Source organism: Acartia tonsa, chromosome 2, assembly GCF_053477335.1.
Source record: "Acartia tonsa isolate MP-2025a chromosome 2, ASM5347733v1, whole genome shotgun sequence".
Classification (NCBI taxonomy): Eukaryota; Metazoa; Arthropoda; class Copepoda; order Calanoida; family Acartiidae; genus Acartia; species Acartia tonsa.
In genome coordinates, this window is record NC_137261.1 from 25,295,984 (window position 1) to 25,315,025 (window position 19,042).

Below are 19,042 nucleotides of genomic sequence, written 5' to 3' on the forward strand. Positions count from 1 at the left end.
CTTTGTGTGCATCTTAGGATTACATTGAGTATGAATAATGATTATGCTCTGGGATTTAAAAGATAAACTAATCCCTTCAAACAAATTGTCTCCCTTCATAGAAATTATGTAACCCACCTTAAAATAATATTTCATACCAAATACAGTATACTATTACTTATTTACATACATGATTAATATTTGTTCTTATATAAACTTTAATGTTATGTAACTCACATTAGAATAATATTTTATTCCCAAGACCTTTATATACTTATACAAACATGACTAATATTAAACATTATTTTTAAATTTATTCATTTATCATCATAAACATATTCTTATCATACCTATCATTAAAGCAGGAAAAGATTGAAATTTTTTCAATAACTAAGAATTTGTCTACTTAAGTATAAAAAAAGCTAAAATTATCCTTCCAAATTATGTAATAGTTATTTCTCACATCGTAGTATAAACGGCTTTTCGCGGATATAGAATGTACAATTATAAGATTAAAACCATTTTTTTTGCACCGAAGTGCCGAAGGCACGGGCTAAAAAGACTGGTTTTAATCTTATGATTGTACATTTTTATATTCGTAGAAAGCTGTATATAATACGGTGCTAGACATAGTTTTTTCGTATGGATGAGAACCGGTTCCTATCCACCCGGATTCGAATGAATACGAGAAAGTAATATAAAAGATACAAATCATTCAATTTTCCGGAAGGTAACATTTGAAATCAATATCAGTATTGGATATTATTTTGTTCCAATGCATTTCTATTTATATTGCATTTTTATTTTTTCTTTGTGCAACGTAATCCAGAGATATGGACAATTTTTTAGCAATTTTGTCATAGAATAATATCCTTTATGATTAGAGATATGGGACTTGGGTTGTAAATTACACTGGTACCCAAAGGTTCATCATTGGATTATATAATTTGCTGGCTCAAAAAAATTGGGTAGTTATATTGAATTTGTTGGGTTGGTTCCAAACTAATAGTATCTTAACTTATTAAGGATTAAAATCTACAGAAAAAGTAATTTTGCTTAACATCATTTGGGTTGTACTTCAATTTATCATTCATTGTCTTATCTCTTATAATTGCTAACTGAATTGCCCTTCCAACAAATTTAACATTTTTCAATCCTTTCAATATGTAATGCCTTAAAACCTCCAAAACAGTGGTCTTAATAAAATTAGTTTATGTACATAAGAAATATGACTTTGATAGTTCCAAATTTGTCTCTATCGCTGAACATACCTATCTTCCTTTATTGTTTGATTGTGCATGTTGATATATTTGTTTTTTTGTTTGTATTTTTTGACATCAAGTGAAAACAAACTTAGAATTTAGAGGATTAAAGTATAAAAGGGTTATTTATTGTAGAACTCTTTTTAGAATCAAATTATAAAGGGTAATTAAGATTTTTAACGGAGACTTGTTTTCATCAAATTATGGTATCTAAAATTCCCATATATGGATTTAAAAGTTTGCAAGATATTTTCCCTAATACCAAAATACCCTTAATTGACTAGCATCTAAAAATATGTACTTTATCATAGCTGACAATATTGGAGTGTAGTACATATGACAGCATGTAAACACAAACTTAGATATTGGCTCAAGTTTTTTTTGTTTATCATATTGTTGAGTAGGTATTAATGCAAAACTATTTTTAACACTCACCAATAACAAACTTTTTAAAGTGTTTTAGAATGCATTAAGAACTATAAATTGACTTGAAGTGAAATAGATGATATTTTGTTTTATCCTCACGGTTGATTATCTAAACAAGGTAGAAATTGGAACAATAATATCCAGGGAATCAGTGATATGACACTTGACGATGAATTTGCAAAAGTTTGTGTGACAGACTTTGATTTTATAAATTTTTAAAATTGTATTTTCGGAAATAACAGGTTTTCGATTTATTTTATAAAATGATAACCCAGTAATGTAGACTGGGGCGATCTAAAAAACCCTTCTGGACCTAAAACTTTTCTTAAGGAGACAAACGAGAGCAAGTGATTTTTAGTACCTTCCAGCAATGAACTAGTTCAGTATAAATCATAGCTTTGTTAACAAAAAAAATTATGTTTCACCACCTTAAGAAGAAGAAAGGTGATAAAATATCCAGTATTTTTAGTCGAATTTCTATCAAACATTTTGTTGAGTTTAAGGTGTCTTTGATTGTCAATCGTCATAAATTATACCTCATATGTATGTTTAAATTAACACCAATATAGATTGGTTCACAACACATATATTCTCATGTGATTCATCAAATATCTAAAGGCAAGTGTTTGAGTAAAAGATTTACCATTTATTATATCAAGAATTTAAGTGTTTCCCCCTTTCACCTATAAGTATAAAAACTTGTCTATTTTTAGGTGGAGCATCCGTGCACCGAGATGGTAGCAAACGTAAATTTACCAGCTGCGCAACTAATGATTGCTATGGGCATTCCATTGCACAGGATTAAAGCTATCAGGTCTGCATTTCTTTGTTGGTTATAGTTACTGCATAACTATTATGCAGAAAATCATTTATGTATAATTTTAGTTCATCTATATCTTAATAGCATTTTTCTGCTTTTATATTCAAGAACGTAAATTATAATAGTTACTTACAAAACATAAATACTTAAATAATATATTTATATTATTAAGGTCATTATGGGGACAAAACGAGAGCTCTGACAGTCCAATGGATTTTAGGGTGATGCCACGACCCAGGCCATCAGGTTTGTAATTTATTGTAGAAATAGATCCTTCTTCTTTTATCAATTTTAGCAAGTAATCCAAGAATAAAGGGATAGTTGCAAGAAGTGTATTTCAGAAAAATGATTTTAAGCAGAAGTTACAAGTATACCATCAAATTTTATATAACAACAAATAACAAACAATTAGACATCACTAAATTAGTCATTATGCTGTTTTTGTGAAAAAAGCAAGCTATAAAAATTATATACATCACAAGAATAAAGTCAAAACTTAACAATTTTTGTTTTATTGCCAATTTTTTAGGCTTACCTAACCTTTATAAACCAGTTCTTATATACTTATGTAAACATATAATAAGGTCATGTGATCAGTGCCCGTATCACCTCCGAGAACCCTGACGAGGGATTCAAGCCCACCTCCGGCACCGTGCAGGACTTGAACTTTAAGTCCAGCAAGAATGTGTGGGGCTACTTCAGTGTGTCGAGCAGCGGTGGCTTGCACGAGTTTGCCGACAGCCAGTTTGGACATTGTTTCAGCTGGGGAGAGACAAGGTAGTATTATTTTTTTTGGTAAAAATTGGTAGATATTTTTAAGCACAAATAAAACCTGCACACAAAGGGTCATTTTTATCGCGTAATTCCGTAAAGTTAGGTGTTGCGTTGTAGTCAAATACTCTTATTAAGTCACACTGTTCTTAATGAAGGATAATTTCAAATATATACATTTGGTTATAATTAAGAACACGTTGACTTAATAAAAGCATTTGCCTACAACCCAACTTTACGGAATTACGCGAAAAAATTACTTTTTTTTAAAAGAAAAGAGCCTAAATTTTCCCCTTTACAAGCTATTAAAGGGGGATGTGGAAAATAAACATTTGGGCAGGGGGGGGGGGTTTACTCGAGAACCCTTAGAGCTAGAGGGAGCTAATTTTGGATATAAGCTTCTATGGGGCCAAAGTTACTTTTAAAATTATCGTCGACCCCCCACCCCCCCCCAAAAAATTTTTTTTTTGGGGGGGGGGCGGGTGGATTATACTATAGGATGTTTCTCATAAACGACTTGAGATAAATGGAGCAAACCTTGGGATACAAGTTTTGTAGGCCTATATTTGATTTTAGAATTATCGTTGACCACCCACCCACCCCAAAACCCCTAATTTGGGGGGGGGGGCGGGTGAATTATACTATAGGGTGTTTCTCATAAACGACTTGAGATAAATGGAGCAAACCTTGGGATACAAGTTTTGTAGGCCTATATTTGATTTTAGAATTATCGTTGACCACCCACCCACCCCAAAACCCCTAATTTGGGGGGAGGGGCGGGTGAATTATACTATATGGTGTTTCTCATAAACAACTTGAGATAAATGGAGCAAACCTTGGGATACAAGTTTTGTAGGCCTATATTTGATTTTAGAATTATCGTTGACCACCCACCCACCCCAAAACCCCTAATTTGGGGGGGGGGGGCGGGTGAATTATACTATAGGGTGTTTCTCATAAACGACTTGAGATAAATGGAGCAAACCTTGGGATACAAGTTTTGTAGGCCTATATTTGATTTTAGAATTATCGTTGACCACCCACCCACCCCAAAACCCCTAATTTGGGGGAGGGGGGCGGGTGAATTATACTATAGGGTGTTTCTCATAAACGACTTGAGATAAATGGAGCAAACCTTAGGATACAAGTTTTGTAGGCCTATATTTGATTTTAGAATTTTCGTTGACCACCCACCCACCCCAAAACCCCTAATTTGGGGGGGGGGGGGCGGGTGAATTATACTATAGGGTGTTTCTCATAAACGACTTGAGATAAATGGATCAAACCTTAGGATACAAGTTTTGTAGGCCTATATTTGATTTTATAATTATCGTTGACCACCCACTCACCCCCAAACCCCTAATTTTTTTTGGGGGGGGGGGCGGGTGGATTATACTATAGGGTGTTTCTCATAAACAACTTGCAGCAATTTTATTTTGGGTGCTACTCCCTTAGTTTTAGAGATAATTGGATGAAATCTTTTGGGCTGGGTCACTAATTACCCCAACTATTGGTATCTTTAAAAAAACGGCTGCGAGACCGCCGCTCCCGCCGCCCGCCGCCATTTACCGCCGCCACCAAAAAATTTTTTTTATTTTATTTCTCGCTGAATTAGGCAATTTGGAATCATTTGAGACCATGATATTTTTTTCTAAAATTTTTCGCCTTACAAGCAACCCTGCGGGGGATTTAGTCATTTTTTCAAATTCTCGAAAAAAATAACATGGTCTCAAATGATTCCAAATTGCCTAATTCGGCGAGAAATGCAATAAAATTTTTTTTTTTGTGGCGGCTGTAAACGGCTGCGGGCGGCGGGAGCGGCGGTCCCGCCGCCATTTTTTTTAAAAGATACCAATAGTTGGGGTAATTAGTGACCCAGCCCAAAAGATTTCATCCAATTATCTCTAAAACTAAGGGAGTAGCACCCAAAATAAAAGTCGAAACAAAATTGTAAGTAAAGGGGGGAGGGGGGAAATGTGGTGACTCGTCACACGACATACCAGCAATTTTATTTTGGGTGCTACGACCTTAGTTTTAGAGATAATTGGATGAAATCTTTTGGGCTGGGTCACTAATTACCCCAACTACTGGTATCTTTAAAAAAAACGGCTGCGTGACCGCCGCTCCCGCCGCCCGCCGCAATTTACCGCCGCCACCAAAAAAAAATTTTTTATTGCATTTCTCGCCGAATTAGGCAATTTGGAATCATTTGAGACCATGTTATTTTTTTCAAAAATTTTTCGCCTTACAAGCAACCCTGTGGGGGATTTAGTCATTTTTTTCAAATTCTCGAAAAAAAATAACATGGTCTCAAATGATTCCAAATTGCCTAATTCAGCAAGAAATGCAATAAAATTTTTTTTTTTGTGGCGGCTGTAAACGGCGGCGGCGGCGGGAGCGGCGGTCCCGCCGCCGTTTTTTTTTAAAGATACCAATAGTTGGGGTAATTAGTGACCCAGCCCAAAAGATTTCTCCAATTATCTCTAAAACTAAGGGAGTAGCACCCAAAATAAAAGTCGAAACAAAATTGTAAGTAAAGGGGGGGGGGGAATGTGGTGACTCGTCACACGACATACCAGCAATTTTATTTTGGGTGCTACTCCCTTAGTTTTAGAGATAATTGGATGAAATCTTTTGGGCTGGGTCACTAATTACCCCAACTACTGGTATCTTTAAAAAAAACGGCTGCGAGACCGCCGCCCGCCGCCATTTACCGCCGCCACCAAAAAATTTTTTTTTATTGCATTTCTCGCTGAATTAGGCAATTTGGAATCATTTGAGACCATGTTATTTTTTTCAAAAATTTTTCGCCTCACAAGCAACCCTGCGGGGGATTTAGTCATTTTTTTAAAATTCTCGAAAAAAATAACATGGTCTCAAATGATTCCAAATTGCCTAATTCAGCGAGAAATGCAATAAAAAATTTTTTTTTGTGGCGGCTGTAAACGGCTGCGAGCGGCGGGAGCGGCGGTCCCGCCGCCGTTTTTTTTAAAAGATACCAATAGTTGGGGTAATTACTGACCCAGCCCAAAAGATTTCATCCAATTATCTCTAAAACTAAGGGAGTAGCACCCAAAATAAAAGTCGAAACAAAATTGTAAGTAAAGGGGGGGGGGGGGGGGGGGAAATGTGGTGACTTGTCACACGACATACCAGCAATTTTATTTTGGGTGCTACGACCTTAGTTTAAGAGATAATTGGATGAAATCTTTTGGGCTGGGTCACTAATTACCCCAACTACTGGTATCTTTAAAAAAAACGGCTGCGTGACCGCCGCTCCCGCCGCCCCCCGCCATTTACAGCCGCCACAAAAAAAAAAAATTTTATTGCATTTCTTGCTGAATTAGGCAATTTGGAATCATTTGAGACCATGTTATTTTTTTTCGAGAATTTGAAAAAAATGACTAAATCCCCGCGAGCGGCGGGAGCGGCGGTCCCGCCGCCGTTTTTTTTAAAAGATACCAATAGTTGGGGTAATTACTGACCCAGCCCAAAAGATTTCATCCAATTATCTCTAAAACTAAGGGAGTAGCACCCAAAATAAAAGTTGAAACAAAATTGTAAGTAAAGGGGGGGGGGGAAATGTGGTGACTTGTCACACGACATACCAGCAATTTTATTTTGGGTGCTACGACCTTAGTTTTAGAGATAATTGGATGAAATCTTATGGGCTGGGTCACTAATTACCCCAACTATTGGTATCTTTAAAAAAAACGGCTGCGTGACCGCCGCTCCCGCCGCCCGCCGCCGTTTACAGCAGCCACCAAAAAAAATTTTTTATTGCATTTCTCGCTGAATTAGGCAATTTGGAATCATTTGAGACCATATTATTTTTTTCGAGAATTTGAAAAAAATGACTAAATCCACCACCAAAAAAATTTTTTTAATGCATTTCTCGCCGAATTGGACAATTTGGAATCATTTGAGACCATGTTATTTTTTTGCTTAGCGAGAAATGCAATAAAAATTTTTTTTTTGTGGTGGCTGTAAACGGCGGCAAATAAATAAAAGTCTAAACAAAATTGTAAGTAAAGGGGGGGGGGGGGAAATGTGGTGACTCGTCACACGACATACCAGCAATTTTATTTTGGGTGCTACGACCTTAGTTTTAGAGATAATTGGATAAAATCTTTTGGGCTGGGTCACTAATTACCCCAACTACTGTATCTTTAAAAAAAACGGCTGCGTGACCGCCGCTCCCGCCGCAGCCCCTCGCCATTTACCGCCGCCACCAAAAAAATTTTTTTAATGCATTTCTCGCCGAATTAGGCAATTTGGAATCATTTGAGACCTTGTTATTTTTTTTGAGAATTTGAAAAAAATGACTAAATCCCCGCAGGGTTGCTTGGAAGGCGAAAAATTTTTGAAAAAAAATAACATGGTCTCAAATGATTCCAAATTGCCTAATTCGGCGAGAAATGCAATAAAATTTTTTTTTTGTGGCGGCGGTAAATGGCGGGGGCGGCGGGAGCGGCGTCACGCAGCCGTTTTTTTTTTAAGATACCAGTAGTTGGGGTAATTAGTGACCCAGCCCAAAAGATTTCATCCAATTATCTCTAAAACTAAGGTCGTAGCACCCAAAATAAAATTGCTGGTATGTCGTGTGACGAGTCACCACATTTCCCCCCCCCCTTTACTTAAAATTTTGTTTCAACTTTATTTTGGGTGCTACTCCCTTAGTTTTAGAGATAATTGGATGAAATCTTTTGGGCTGGGTCACTAATTACCGTTTACAGCCGCCACAAAAAAATTTTTTTTATTGCATTTCTCGCCGAATTAGGCAATTTGGAATCATTTGAGACCATGTTATTTTTTTCGAGAATTTGAAAAAAATGACAAAATCCCCGCAGGGTTGCTTGTAAGGCGAAAAATTTTTGAAAAAAATAACATGGTCTCAAATGATTCCAAATTGCCTAATTCGGCGAGATATGCAATAAAAAAAATTTTTTTGGTGGCGGTGGGAGCGGCGGTCCACGCAGCCGGTTATTTTAAAGATACCAGTAGTTGAAAAAAATTTTTGGTGGTGGCGGTAAATGGTGGTGGGAGCGCGGTCACGCAGCCGTTTTTTTAAAAGATACCAGTAGTTGGGGTAATTAGTGACCCAGCCCAAAAGATTTCATCCAATTATCTCTAAAACTAAGGTCGTAGCACCCAAAATAAAATTGCTGGTATGTCGTGTGACAAGTCACCACATTTCCCCCCCCCCCTTTACTTACAATTTTGTTTCGACTTTTATTTTGGGTGCTACTCCTTAGTTTTAGAGATAATTGGATGAAATCTTTTGGGCTGGGTCACTAATTACCCCAACTATTGGTATCTTTTAAAAAAAACGGCGGCGGGACCGCCGCTCCCGCCGCCCGCAGCCATTTACAGTCGCCACAAAAAAAAAAAATTTTATTGCATTTCTAGCCGAATTAGGCAATTTGGAATCATTTGAGACCATGTTATTTTTTTCGAGAATTTGAAAAAAATTACTAAATCCCCCACAAGGTTGCTTGTAAGGCGAAAAATTTTTGAAAAAAATAACTTGGTCTCAAATGATTCCAAATTGCCTAATTCGGCGAGAAATGCAATAAAAAAAATTTTTTTGGTGGTGGCGGTAAATGGCGGCGGGCGGCGGGAGCGGCGGTCACGCAGCCGTTTTTTTTTAAAGATACCAGTAGTTGAGGTAATTAGTGACCCAGCCCTAAAGATTTCATCCAATTATCTCTAAAACTAAGGGAGTAGCACCCAAAATAAAATTGCTGGTATGTCGTGTGACGAGTCACCACATTTCCCCCCCCCCCCCCCCCTTTACTTACAATTTTGTTTCGACTTTTATTTTGGGTGCTACTCCCTTAGTTTTAGAGATAATTGGATGAAATCTTTTGGGCTGGGTCACTAATTACCCCAACTATTGGTATCTTTAAAAAAAAAACGGCGGCGGGAAAGCCGCTCCCGCCGCCCGCAGCCGTTTACAGCCGCCACAAAAAAAAAAATTTTTTATTGCATTTCTCGCCGAATTAGGTTATTTGGAATCATTTGAGACCATGTTATTTTTTTCGAGAATTTGAAAAAAATGATTAAATCCCCCGCAGGGTTGCTTGTAAGGCGAAAAATTTTTGAAAAAAATAACATGGTCTCAAATGATTCCAAATTGCCTAATTCGGCGAGATATGCAATAAAAAAAATTTTTTTGGTGGCGGCGGGAGCGGCGGTCACGCAGCCGGTTATTTTAAAGATACCAGTAGTTGAAAAAAATTTTTGGTGGTGGCGGTAAATGGTGGTGGGAGCGGCGGTCACGCAGCCGTTTTTTTAAAAGATACCAGTAGTTGGGGTAATTAGTGACCCAGCCCAAAAGATTTCATCCAATTATCTCTAAAACTAAGGTCGTAGCACCCAAAATAAAATTGCTGGTATGTCGTGTGACAAGTCACCACATTTCCCCCCCCCCCTTTACTTACAATTTTGTTTCGACTTTTATTTTGGGTGCTACTCCCTTAGTTTTAGAGATAATTGGATGAAATCTTTTGGGCTGGGTCACTAATTACCCCAACTATTGGTATCTTTTAAAAAAAACGGCGGCGGGACCGCCGCTCCCGCCGCCCGCAGCCATTTACAGTCGCCACAAAAAAAAAAATTTTATTGCATTTCTAGCCGAATTAGGCAATTTGGAATCATTTGAGACCATGTTATTTTTTTCGAGAATTTGAAAAAAATTACTAAATCCCCCACAAGGTTGCTTGTAAGGCGAAAAATTTTTGAAAAAAATAACTTGGTCTCAAATGATTCCAAATTGCCTAATTCGGCGAGAAATGCAATAAAAAAAATTTTTTTGGTGGTGGCGGTAAATGGCGGCGGGCGGCGGGAGCGGCGGTCACGCAGCCGTTTTTTTTAAAGATACCAGTAGTTGAGGTAATTAGTGACCCAGCCCTAAAGATTTCATCCAATTATCTCTAAAACTAAGGGAGTAGCACCCAAAATAAAATTGCTGGTATGTCGTGTGACGAGTCACCACATTTCCCCCCCCCCCCCCCCCCCCCCCTTTACTTACAATTTTGTTTCGACTTTTATTTTGGGTGCTACTCCCTTAGTTTTAGAGATAATTGGATGAAATCTTTTGGGCTGGGTCACTAATTACCCCAACTATTGGTATCTTTAAAAAAAAACGGCGGCGGGAAAGCCGCTCCCGCCGCCCGCAGCCGTTTACAGCCGCCACAAAAAAAAAAATTTTTTATTGCATTTCTCGCCGAATTAGGTTATTTGGAATCATTTGAGACCATGTTATTTTTTTCGAGAATTTGAAAAAAATGATTAAATCCCCCGCAGGGTTGCTTGTAAGGCAAAAAATTTTTGAAAAAAATAACATGGTCTCAAATGATTCCAAATTGCCTAATTCAGCGAGAAATGCAATAAAAAAAATTTTTTTGGTGGCGGCGGTAAATGGCGGCGGGCGGCGGGAGCGGCGTTCTCGCAGCCGTTTTTTTAAAGATACCAATAGTTGGGGTAATTAGTGACCCAGCCCAAAAGATTTCATCCAATTATCTCTAAAACTAAGGGAGTAGCACCCAAAATAAAATTGCTGCAAGTCGTTTATGAGAAACACCCTATAGTATAATCCACCTGCCCCCCCCCCCAAAAAAAAATTAGGGGTTTGGGGGTGAGTGGGTGGTCAACGATAATTATAAAATCAAATATAGGCCTACAAAACTTGTATCCTAAGGTTTGCTCCATTTATCTCAAGTCGTTTATGAGAAACACCCTATAGTATAATTCACCCCCCCCCCCCCTAAATTAGGGGTTTTGGGGTGGGTGGGTGGTTAACGAAAATTCTAAAATCAAATATAGGCCTACAAAACTTGTATCCTAAGGTTTGCTCCATTTATCTCAAGTCGTTTATGAGAAACACCCTATAGTATAATTCACCCGCCCCCCCCCCCCAAATTAGGGGTTTTGGGGTGGGTGAGTGGTCAACGATAATTCTAAAATCAAATATAGGCCTACAAAACTTGTATCCCAAGGTTTGCTCCATTTATCTCAAGTCGTTTATGAGAAACACCCTATAGTATAATTCACCCTTCCCCCCCCCCCCAAATTAGGGGTTTTGGGGTGGGTGGGTGGTCAACGATAATTCTAAAATCAAATATAGGCCTACAAAACTTGTATCCCAAGGTTTGCTCCATTTATCTCAAGTTGTTTATGAGAAACACCATATAGTATAATTCACCCGCCCCCCCCCCCCCCAAATTAGGGGTTTTGGGGTGGGTGGGTGGTCAACGATAATTCTAAAATCAAATATAGGCCTACAAAACTTGTATCCCAAGGTTTGCTCCATTTATCTCAAGTCGTTTATGAGAAACACCCTATAGTATAATTCACCCCCCCCCCCAAATTAGGGGTTTTGGGGTGGGTGGGTGGTCAACGATAATTCTAAAATCAAATATAGGCCTACAAAACTTGTATCCCAAGGTTTGCTCCATTTATCTCAAGTCATTTATGAGAAACATCCTATAGTATAATCCACCCGCCCCCCCCCCCCAAAAAAAAATTTTGGGGGGGGGGTGGGGGGTCGACGATAATTTTAAAAGTAACTTTGGCCCCATAGAAGCTTATATCCAAAATTAGCTCCCTCTAGCTCTAAGGGTTCTCGAGTAAACCCCCCCCCCCTGCCCAAATGGTTATTTTCCACATCCCCCTTTTACATTGTTGGAGAATAGGCGAAGCAAGTGTTCTTTGTAACTCCACTAAATAAATGTTAATTTTAGAGAGAAAGCGCGGGAAAATCTAGTTGTTGCCCTGAAAGAATTATCAATTCGTGGAGATTTCAGAACCATTGTTGAACATCTAGTCATGATCCTCGAGAAACAACAGTTTCAGGTAAAAAAAAGCCCTCATGTTGCGCATTGTTGCTTGTTAACAGTTCATATTAACATTTTTTAGTGTATTTAATGGAAGTTAATTAGTAACTAAACCATAGATTGCAATAAATGTTAAGAGACTTGATCGATTTACAATAAGAAAAAACCTAGTTAGATGATTTAATAATTAAAAAATTTACTTACATTTGTTTTTATTGTCACTAATAACGAATAGTTTGCAGCTGAAATCTCTATTTTTCCACCAACAAAATAATTTTAACATGTCATTTTAGAAGGCATATTGAAATTAAACTTGTAAGTTTCAGAATATAATTTCTATTTATTATATGTATATTTTTCTAATTGTAGGTGAATAGTTTCAACACCGGATGGTTGGACGAGCTGATAGCAGCTAAGGAACAGGCAGACAAACCCGACCTCATCCTATCACTTATCTGTGGCTCTCTTAACATTGCACATCAGGTATAAAAGAAACAAGGGGGGGGGGGGGGATTTGACACGTTTTTGAACCTAACCTAAAACGCAAAAGTGAAATAGTACAGTATTGGAATCACTTTAATGAATAATACAATGTGGAACTGTGAAGAAACGGCAGCACAACTGATTTTTAAACTGTACCTTATTTAGGCAACTATCATGCGAAATCAAATATAAACGCTGTTAATAATTTATTAAGTTCCTTATGTTTTAATTAAAATATTTAACACTAGCGGCTACGCCCCTAGAGGTCTCTAGGGGCACTTGGGGAAGAGAGAGTCGAATTTAATAACCCAATTTCTTATTTTAGATTTTAAAAGAAAATTTTTTTTTCATTTTAATTTTAGTTAAAAAAATAAAAAAAATTTCATTTTTTGGGGGGTCGGGGTTTTAAAAAAAAAAATTTTTTTTGGGGGGGTAGCCGGGTGCCCCCCCCTTTATTTTAATTTTAGTTAAAAAAATAAAAAAAAAATTTTGGTGGGGTATTTTTCATTTTTGGGGGGGTTGGGGTGTCCCAACCCCCAAGAAAATAGTTATAAACCTTCCCGGGACCCTGTTAAGGAGAACCCGATCGGTTCAGCGGTTAGCGAGATCCTTCGGTACAAACATACAGACAAACAAACATCCTGTTACTTTATTATAAGGATTGTTTCAGGGGGCGATATTCTCCTTGATTTTAGTTTAAACTTAAGACAAATCTATTTTGTATGTGTTTGTAGCCATTGTTTCTTAGTGATTTTCATAGTCGTGGAGTAGGACGAGACACTTTGTATAGCCAATAGGGCTAGCTAAAGCTTCACATTATGGCTCATGGAGTCATTTATTATTTTGAAAATTGCTAACTCATGATTTTTAATTGTTTCAATTAACAAATTTTGTTTCAGACCATTCAATCCAATTTCCAGTCATTCAAGACCTCTCTGGAGCGAGGTCAGACTCAACCTGCCTCCCTGCTTGGTAATACAGTCTCTGTTGACCTCATCTATGCTAGCTTTAAGTATAAGGTGAGCTTTAAAAAGAAAAGTCTGGGAAAGTAAGAGTTTATAGAATTGTGTTCTTCTTAATGCTTAATTTTGAAACTTTGATCTTGTGAATTTTTTGTGTTAAAAAGAAATTATTTATTTTTATTCATTTTTGATCTATTAAGTTGCTCAGAAAGAACAAAATCTTTTCTCAAAATGAAACGCACCAAAAAGGAATAGCTAGGAACTTATATTAACTTTTATTGTGCATGATTTGATTAGGCACTATTCATCTGTAATGATTGTCAAGTAAAGGTTTCGTATGGAGGAATTATTATCAATTTAATTTGCTTTTCCTTAAGTAATATTCATTAGAAACTTTAATGATCTATTATTAATTTATTATTAAAGCATATTATCAATATTATTGTTGATAATAATGAATATGTTCAAAGTTGTTGTTGTATTGTGTATGCCCACCCACCATGCCTATGCCTAAACATATTTGTACATTGTCATGGTGAGTCTTTACAATTTAGAGATATATTTGTGTAGTTTCTACAAGAATAATGGGTTAATGTTTGATGCAAATACATCATAACAAGGGCCTACCAAGGAATTTATTTTAGGAGTATTAACTTTGAAAATGTTTTGTGTTTGTGTGTGTGTGTGGTTATGGCGCGCAGTTAAATTTCTTGGGATGATTGTTAGAGTCTACAAGCAGCATCAATAAAGATATGATCATATGAATTCATCCATACACCTTCCTTTTATTTTCTATTTAATATGGTAGAATAAAGAAGGATATCTGCCACTCTCGGCTCAAGTAAGTAACAATGATAAACATCAGGATTAAAAACCGAATCGTACAGCTTATTGCTGAACTTAAAGATATTGGCTACATAAAGTAGTATCTCATTCTTATACACGATAATGCTATTGTCAACACAAAACTTTCTGATTGGCGTTTTCGTGGTGTTAATTGCGTGAAATAGCTTTTTTTTGACAACAGTCGGAGTAGTATTAAGGGGGGGGGGAAGTTTGTACAGTTATAGGAAATGAAAATTCAGTATCAAATTTTGGCCTGGCCGTTTGGGCTTGTTTTTATAGTTATCAACCTAATTCATTTTGTAAAATCTCTTATATGATTGGATCTACCTGTAAAACTTTGAAAATTGAATTTTGGGACTTTCCTTCTAGGCGCTAGTGGTGCAAAAGACCCCCCCAAACATTAAAATTTTAAGTTATGAGCTTATTTTTAAAGATATCGAGCTGATTTTTTAAATGGAAGCTTTTATTGCATAAATGAGTTGATTAGCCATCCCATATTTCATTTTTGCACCTTACCTCTAGGGGCATGTAAGCTCAAAACTTATAAATTTTGTATTTGGGGGGGTTGTTTTACTCCAAAAGCCCCTAGAAGTAAAGTGCAAAAATGAAATATGGGGTGGCTAATCAACTCATCTATGTAATAAAAGGTTCCATTAAAAAAATCAGCTTGATATCTTTAAAAATAAGCCCATAACTTAAAATTTTAGTGTTTTGGGGGGTCTTTTGCCCCACTAGCCCCTAGAGGGAAAGTCCCAAAATTCAATTTACAAAATTTTACAGGTAGATCCAATCATAAAAGAGAGTTTACAAAAAGAATTAGGCTGATAACTATTAAAACAAGCCCAAACGGCCAGGCCAAAATTTGGTACCGAATTTTCATTTCCTATAACTGTACAAACTTCCCCCCCCCCTTGAAGAACTGCCTTGCCAAGAGCTCCTACCTACCTTACACTTTTTTTGATGGAGTTTTTCTTGTAGCTTAGTATAATCATGATTTTCAGCCTTGTATGTTCTACTTGTTCCAACTCTTTCTACTCTTCTGCATCTTATGCTTTGTAGCTTCATTGTCCATTAGAAGAAAGAGGTGTGGACAAGGGAAAGTGTGTTTCATTAGACTGGCTAAAAAAGTGTTACCATTTAAATATTGTTAATACTAAAAAGATTGATACAAAAAGACAAAAAATCAAGAGTGAATGTGCGTAGGTTTGCAAGTTCTGTAAACACAATATGGAAGTGTTTACAAATTAGGTAGTGAGGGAAAGATATCCTTGTTTGCTTGCACTATTGAAAATAAATTTATTTTTTGGTAAAGGCTAATCTATTTATATATTGTTGAGGGGAAGATATCCTTAATTGCTTCTACTCATAAAAATTTATATTTTGGTACAGGCTAATATGTTTATATATTAGTGAGGGGAAGATGTCCTTGCTTGCTTGCACTATTGAAAATAAATAATATTTTGGTACAGGCTAATGTGTTTATATATTAGTGAGGAGAAGATGTCCTTGCTTGCTTGCACTATTGAAAATGAATTTATATTTGCATAGTTGAAAGCAAGATATAATATTGAACCTAAGACCTAGGGGTGTGGATCTGTACCTGCTGATTAATAGTCTTTAATCAATAAAATCAAAAGTACTCTTAGGAAAAAGGGAGAGTTAGGTTTCGGGTAAAATCCGTAATGGTGTGTATTAAGGCTTAAAAATAGTAGTAGAACGATAATATTCACTCAATATGTGTACTTCTTATTGAAAAGAACTATAGACAATTTTTTTTTTAAAGTTAACATAAATTTTTATCGTTCTTCTACTGTTTTTAACTTAAAACACATAACCTTTACGGATTTTATCCGAAACCTACCTCTCCCTTGATTTTGAAAATTTCAACATTTTTAATTCTTGCTCTAATATATTTGTTTCACACAATAGTTTAATAGTTTATTGTTATTTTGTTTCAAATAAACCTCTTCTTATGAATTATTATCTTAAAATTGCTCTAAACATAAGTTTTAGACCCCCGTTTTTATGACATTCGCAGCACATTTGAAAAATATTTTGTACACGGAACTTGTTAACTTGTACAGTTCAAATTGAAAGGTAGAATTTTGACCGCCAATGGCATTGTTTTTAAAAGTTTAAACCTTAACATATAAAATTTTTTTATTTATTCCTATAAAGATCCGCACATCTGTATTGTGTATGACAGTGATGTGGCCAAACTTTACCTATCTTTATTTCAAGTGTATAATTCTAGTATGTTTAGTTTATTTTCTTTAATGGATTTCAAAATGTTTATATTTATTCTTCCTTTGTTTCAAATATGTTGTTTAAAGAGGCGATAGATTTCACAACACATTAGCTCATTTTTTTAATAACTTCTCTGTTTCGATACCCCATAGTGTATATTTATGTAAATTATAGGATATCGTCATGAGATAAATGAGATAAAATATCTATTTTTAGTTGTATCAGATTCCTATACAAGTGAATCTTTAAAGTAAATTTACAATATGGCTTTGAAACGTATCAATATCTGCTAGATTAGAACCGGTTCTCATGTCTAGCTATGTCTAGCATCGTAGTATATACAGTTTTCTACGAAAATAAAAATGTACAATCATAATATTAAAACCATTTTTTAGCCCGTCCTTCGCCATCTCGAGGCCAAAAAAACTGTTTTTAATATTGTACATTTTATATCCGCGAAAGATGTTTTTAATACGATACGATAAATAACTATTATCTATTTTTTGTTACAGGTATCTGCGACACGCACCAGCCCCTCACACTACTGGCTGGAGTTGAACGGCTCGCACAAGGAGGTGGAGGTGCACCAGATGAGTGATGGACTACTACATCTGAACATTGAGGGCCAGTCCTACAATACCTACATGCATGAAGAAGCTGAAGGCTACAGAGTTGCTGTTGGAAATCAGGGATGGCTCCTTATTTTGCACTAGTGGCTTCTCCCCTAGCTTACCTAAAATTATTGTTGCTGCTTGCTGGTGAGGCAAAAATATCTATTATTATCCACCTTAGTTCTAAGCGAGATCTTTTTTTTCGCGTATTTTCCATAAAGTTTTGTGTTACCGTTGTCAAACTGTTCTTAATTATGCTTTGTTCATAATTAAGAACAATTTGATCTAATAAAAGTGTTTGACTGGATGCTTGCACCCAACTTTACGGCATATCGCAAAAAAATGCCCCCATTTTTTATGAATCTAATAGATTAGGATTACTAAAATTCAGACATACCTAATAAATAGATCTGAAAATAACCAACCCTGTTCACATATTGGGTTTTGTGTTTTCTTTAAGGAACTCGCTAACTTTTGAACTGATTAGGTTCTCCCTTCTTAATTGTGATTAAGGAACCTTTATAGACAATGGTGTTTGAGAAAGAGAATGACCCAAGTATTCTTAGAGCCACAAGTCCAGGTAATATGACTGAATAAATAAGACAAAAACTCAACTCAGTCATTATAAAAAGCTTATTATGAAAGAAGTAACATATTTGAGATCTCCACGATACATCAGTTTATACATCCAATAGACAAATAAGAGAAATAAACGCCATCCTGATTTTTAGGTTCTCTGTCTCATATTTGCAGATAGGTTTTTTGAGTCAAGGTTTCTTGATATTTTAACCATTTATTGTTTCTTCGATTTTCTCAAGGCCTTTGATAGTCGGTTCTTCTTGGTTAATTAAAACAAATGAGCATTAAGAGATATAAGTTTTCCGGAATTTTAATGTAGGGAGTAGATTTGAAATCTGCATCAAATTTTAAGGATTTCTTAGGTATAAAATTCGTTTTTTGTAAAATTCTTTATCTAAAAGCGAAAATACATTTTAAGTTAATTAATTTTGACCAATAGGATATGTGGATTTTAAACTACCTGCGCTCTAATTGGTTGAATGATGTACGACATCCAATCAGAGCGCAGATTTTTTAAATCCACCAATCACAGATGCCAAAATTAATTAACTTAATTTGTATTTCCGCTTTTAGATAAAGAATTATACAAAAAACGAATTTTATAAAAACTCCTTAAAATTTGATGCAGACTTCAAATCTACTCCCTACATTACAATTCCGGAAAACTTATATCTCTTAATGAGCATAACTGAGTAGCACTGAAAATATTTCTTTTACTAAGACATTTATTATGCATTTGGTGAAGAAAACTCCTCAGTAAAACTTTGAACCATTTCATCTAGCATTTTGCCTGGTAATTTCACTTTATAATTTATACGCTTTCATTATAGGAGTCATTGCATTAGAACTATGGCTTTATAGTGCATTCAGAAAAGACATTGAAGAGTAGAATGGAAACCAATTTTAAAAATCTTATCATAAACTGAGGAAATCACAAAATAATCCTTTAAAATAGGCCAATTATCTTTTTTTTTTAAATTGCAAAGGTGAATTGAGAGGACATATCATGATTACAAAAGAGTTCTTCTATAGAAAGTATGTACAATAAGGAAGTGTTCTCTTTATATATTTAATTTTATCTTAAACTTAAATGCAATACCTAAATACAAAATGTACGCTTTGCAAAATATATTTTATTACCATTATTTCGGTCAAAACAAACGAGCAACTACTAGTAACCTTTTTTATTTCTTTATATTAGATTTAGCCCGTTTCTTAA

The 19,042-nt window shown here is 35.8% G+C and overlaps 1 protein-coding gene across 4 annotated transcripts in view; it reads left to right on the forward strand.

The window, feature by feature from the left end:
* Positions 1-19,042, forward strand: part of ACC (acetyl-CoA carboxylase) — a 152,192-nt gene that overhangs the window by 20,175 nt on the left and 112,975 nt on the right. For all 4 annotated transcript variants that reach the window (XR_013875481.1, XM_080149909.1, XM_080149917.1 and 1 more), the window contains 8 exons: positions 2,381-2,481; positions 2,660-2,733; positions 3,072-3,264; positions 12,003-12,114; positions 12,465-12,578; positions 13,478-13,597; positions 17,146-17,320; positions 17,768-17,824. Coding sequence is in view for 3 of the 4 variants with exons in the window: in XM_080149909.1 (XP_080006035.1) it covers positions 2,381-2,481; positions 2,660-2,733; positions 3,072-3,264; positions 12,003-12,114; positions 12,465-12,578; positions 13,478-13,597; positions 17,146-17,320; positions 17,768-17,824 (946 nt within the window). In the remaining variant the exon portion in view is untranslated. The remainder of the gene's footprint in view (positions 1-2,380; positions 2,482-2,659; positions 2,734-3,071; positions 3,265-12,002; positions 12,115-12,464; positions 12,579-13,477; positions 13,598-17,145; positions 17,321-17,767; positions 17,825-19,042) is intronic.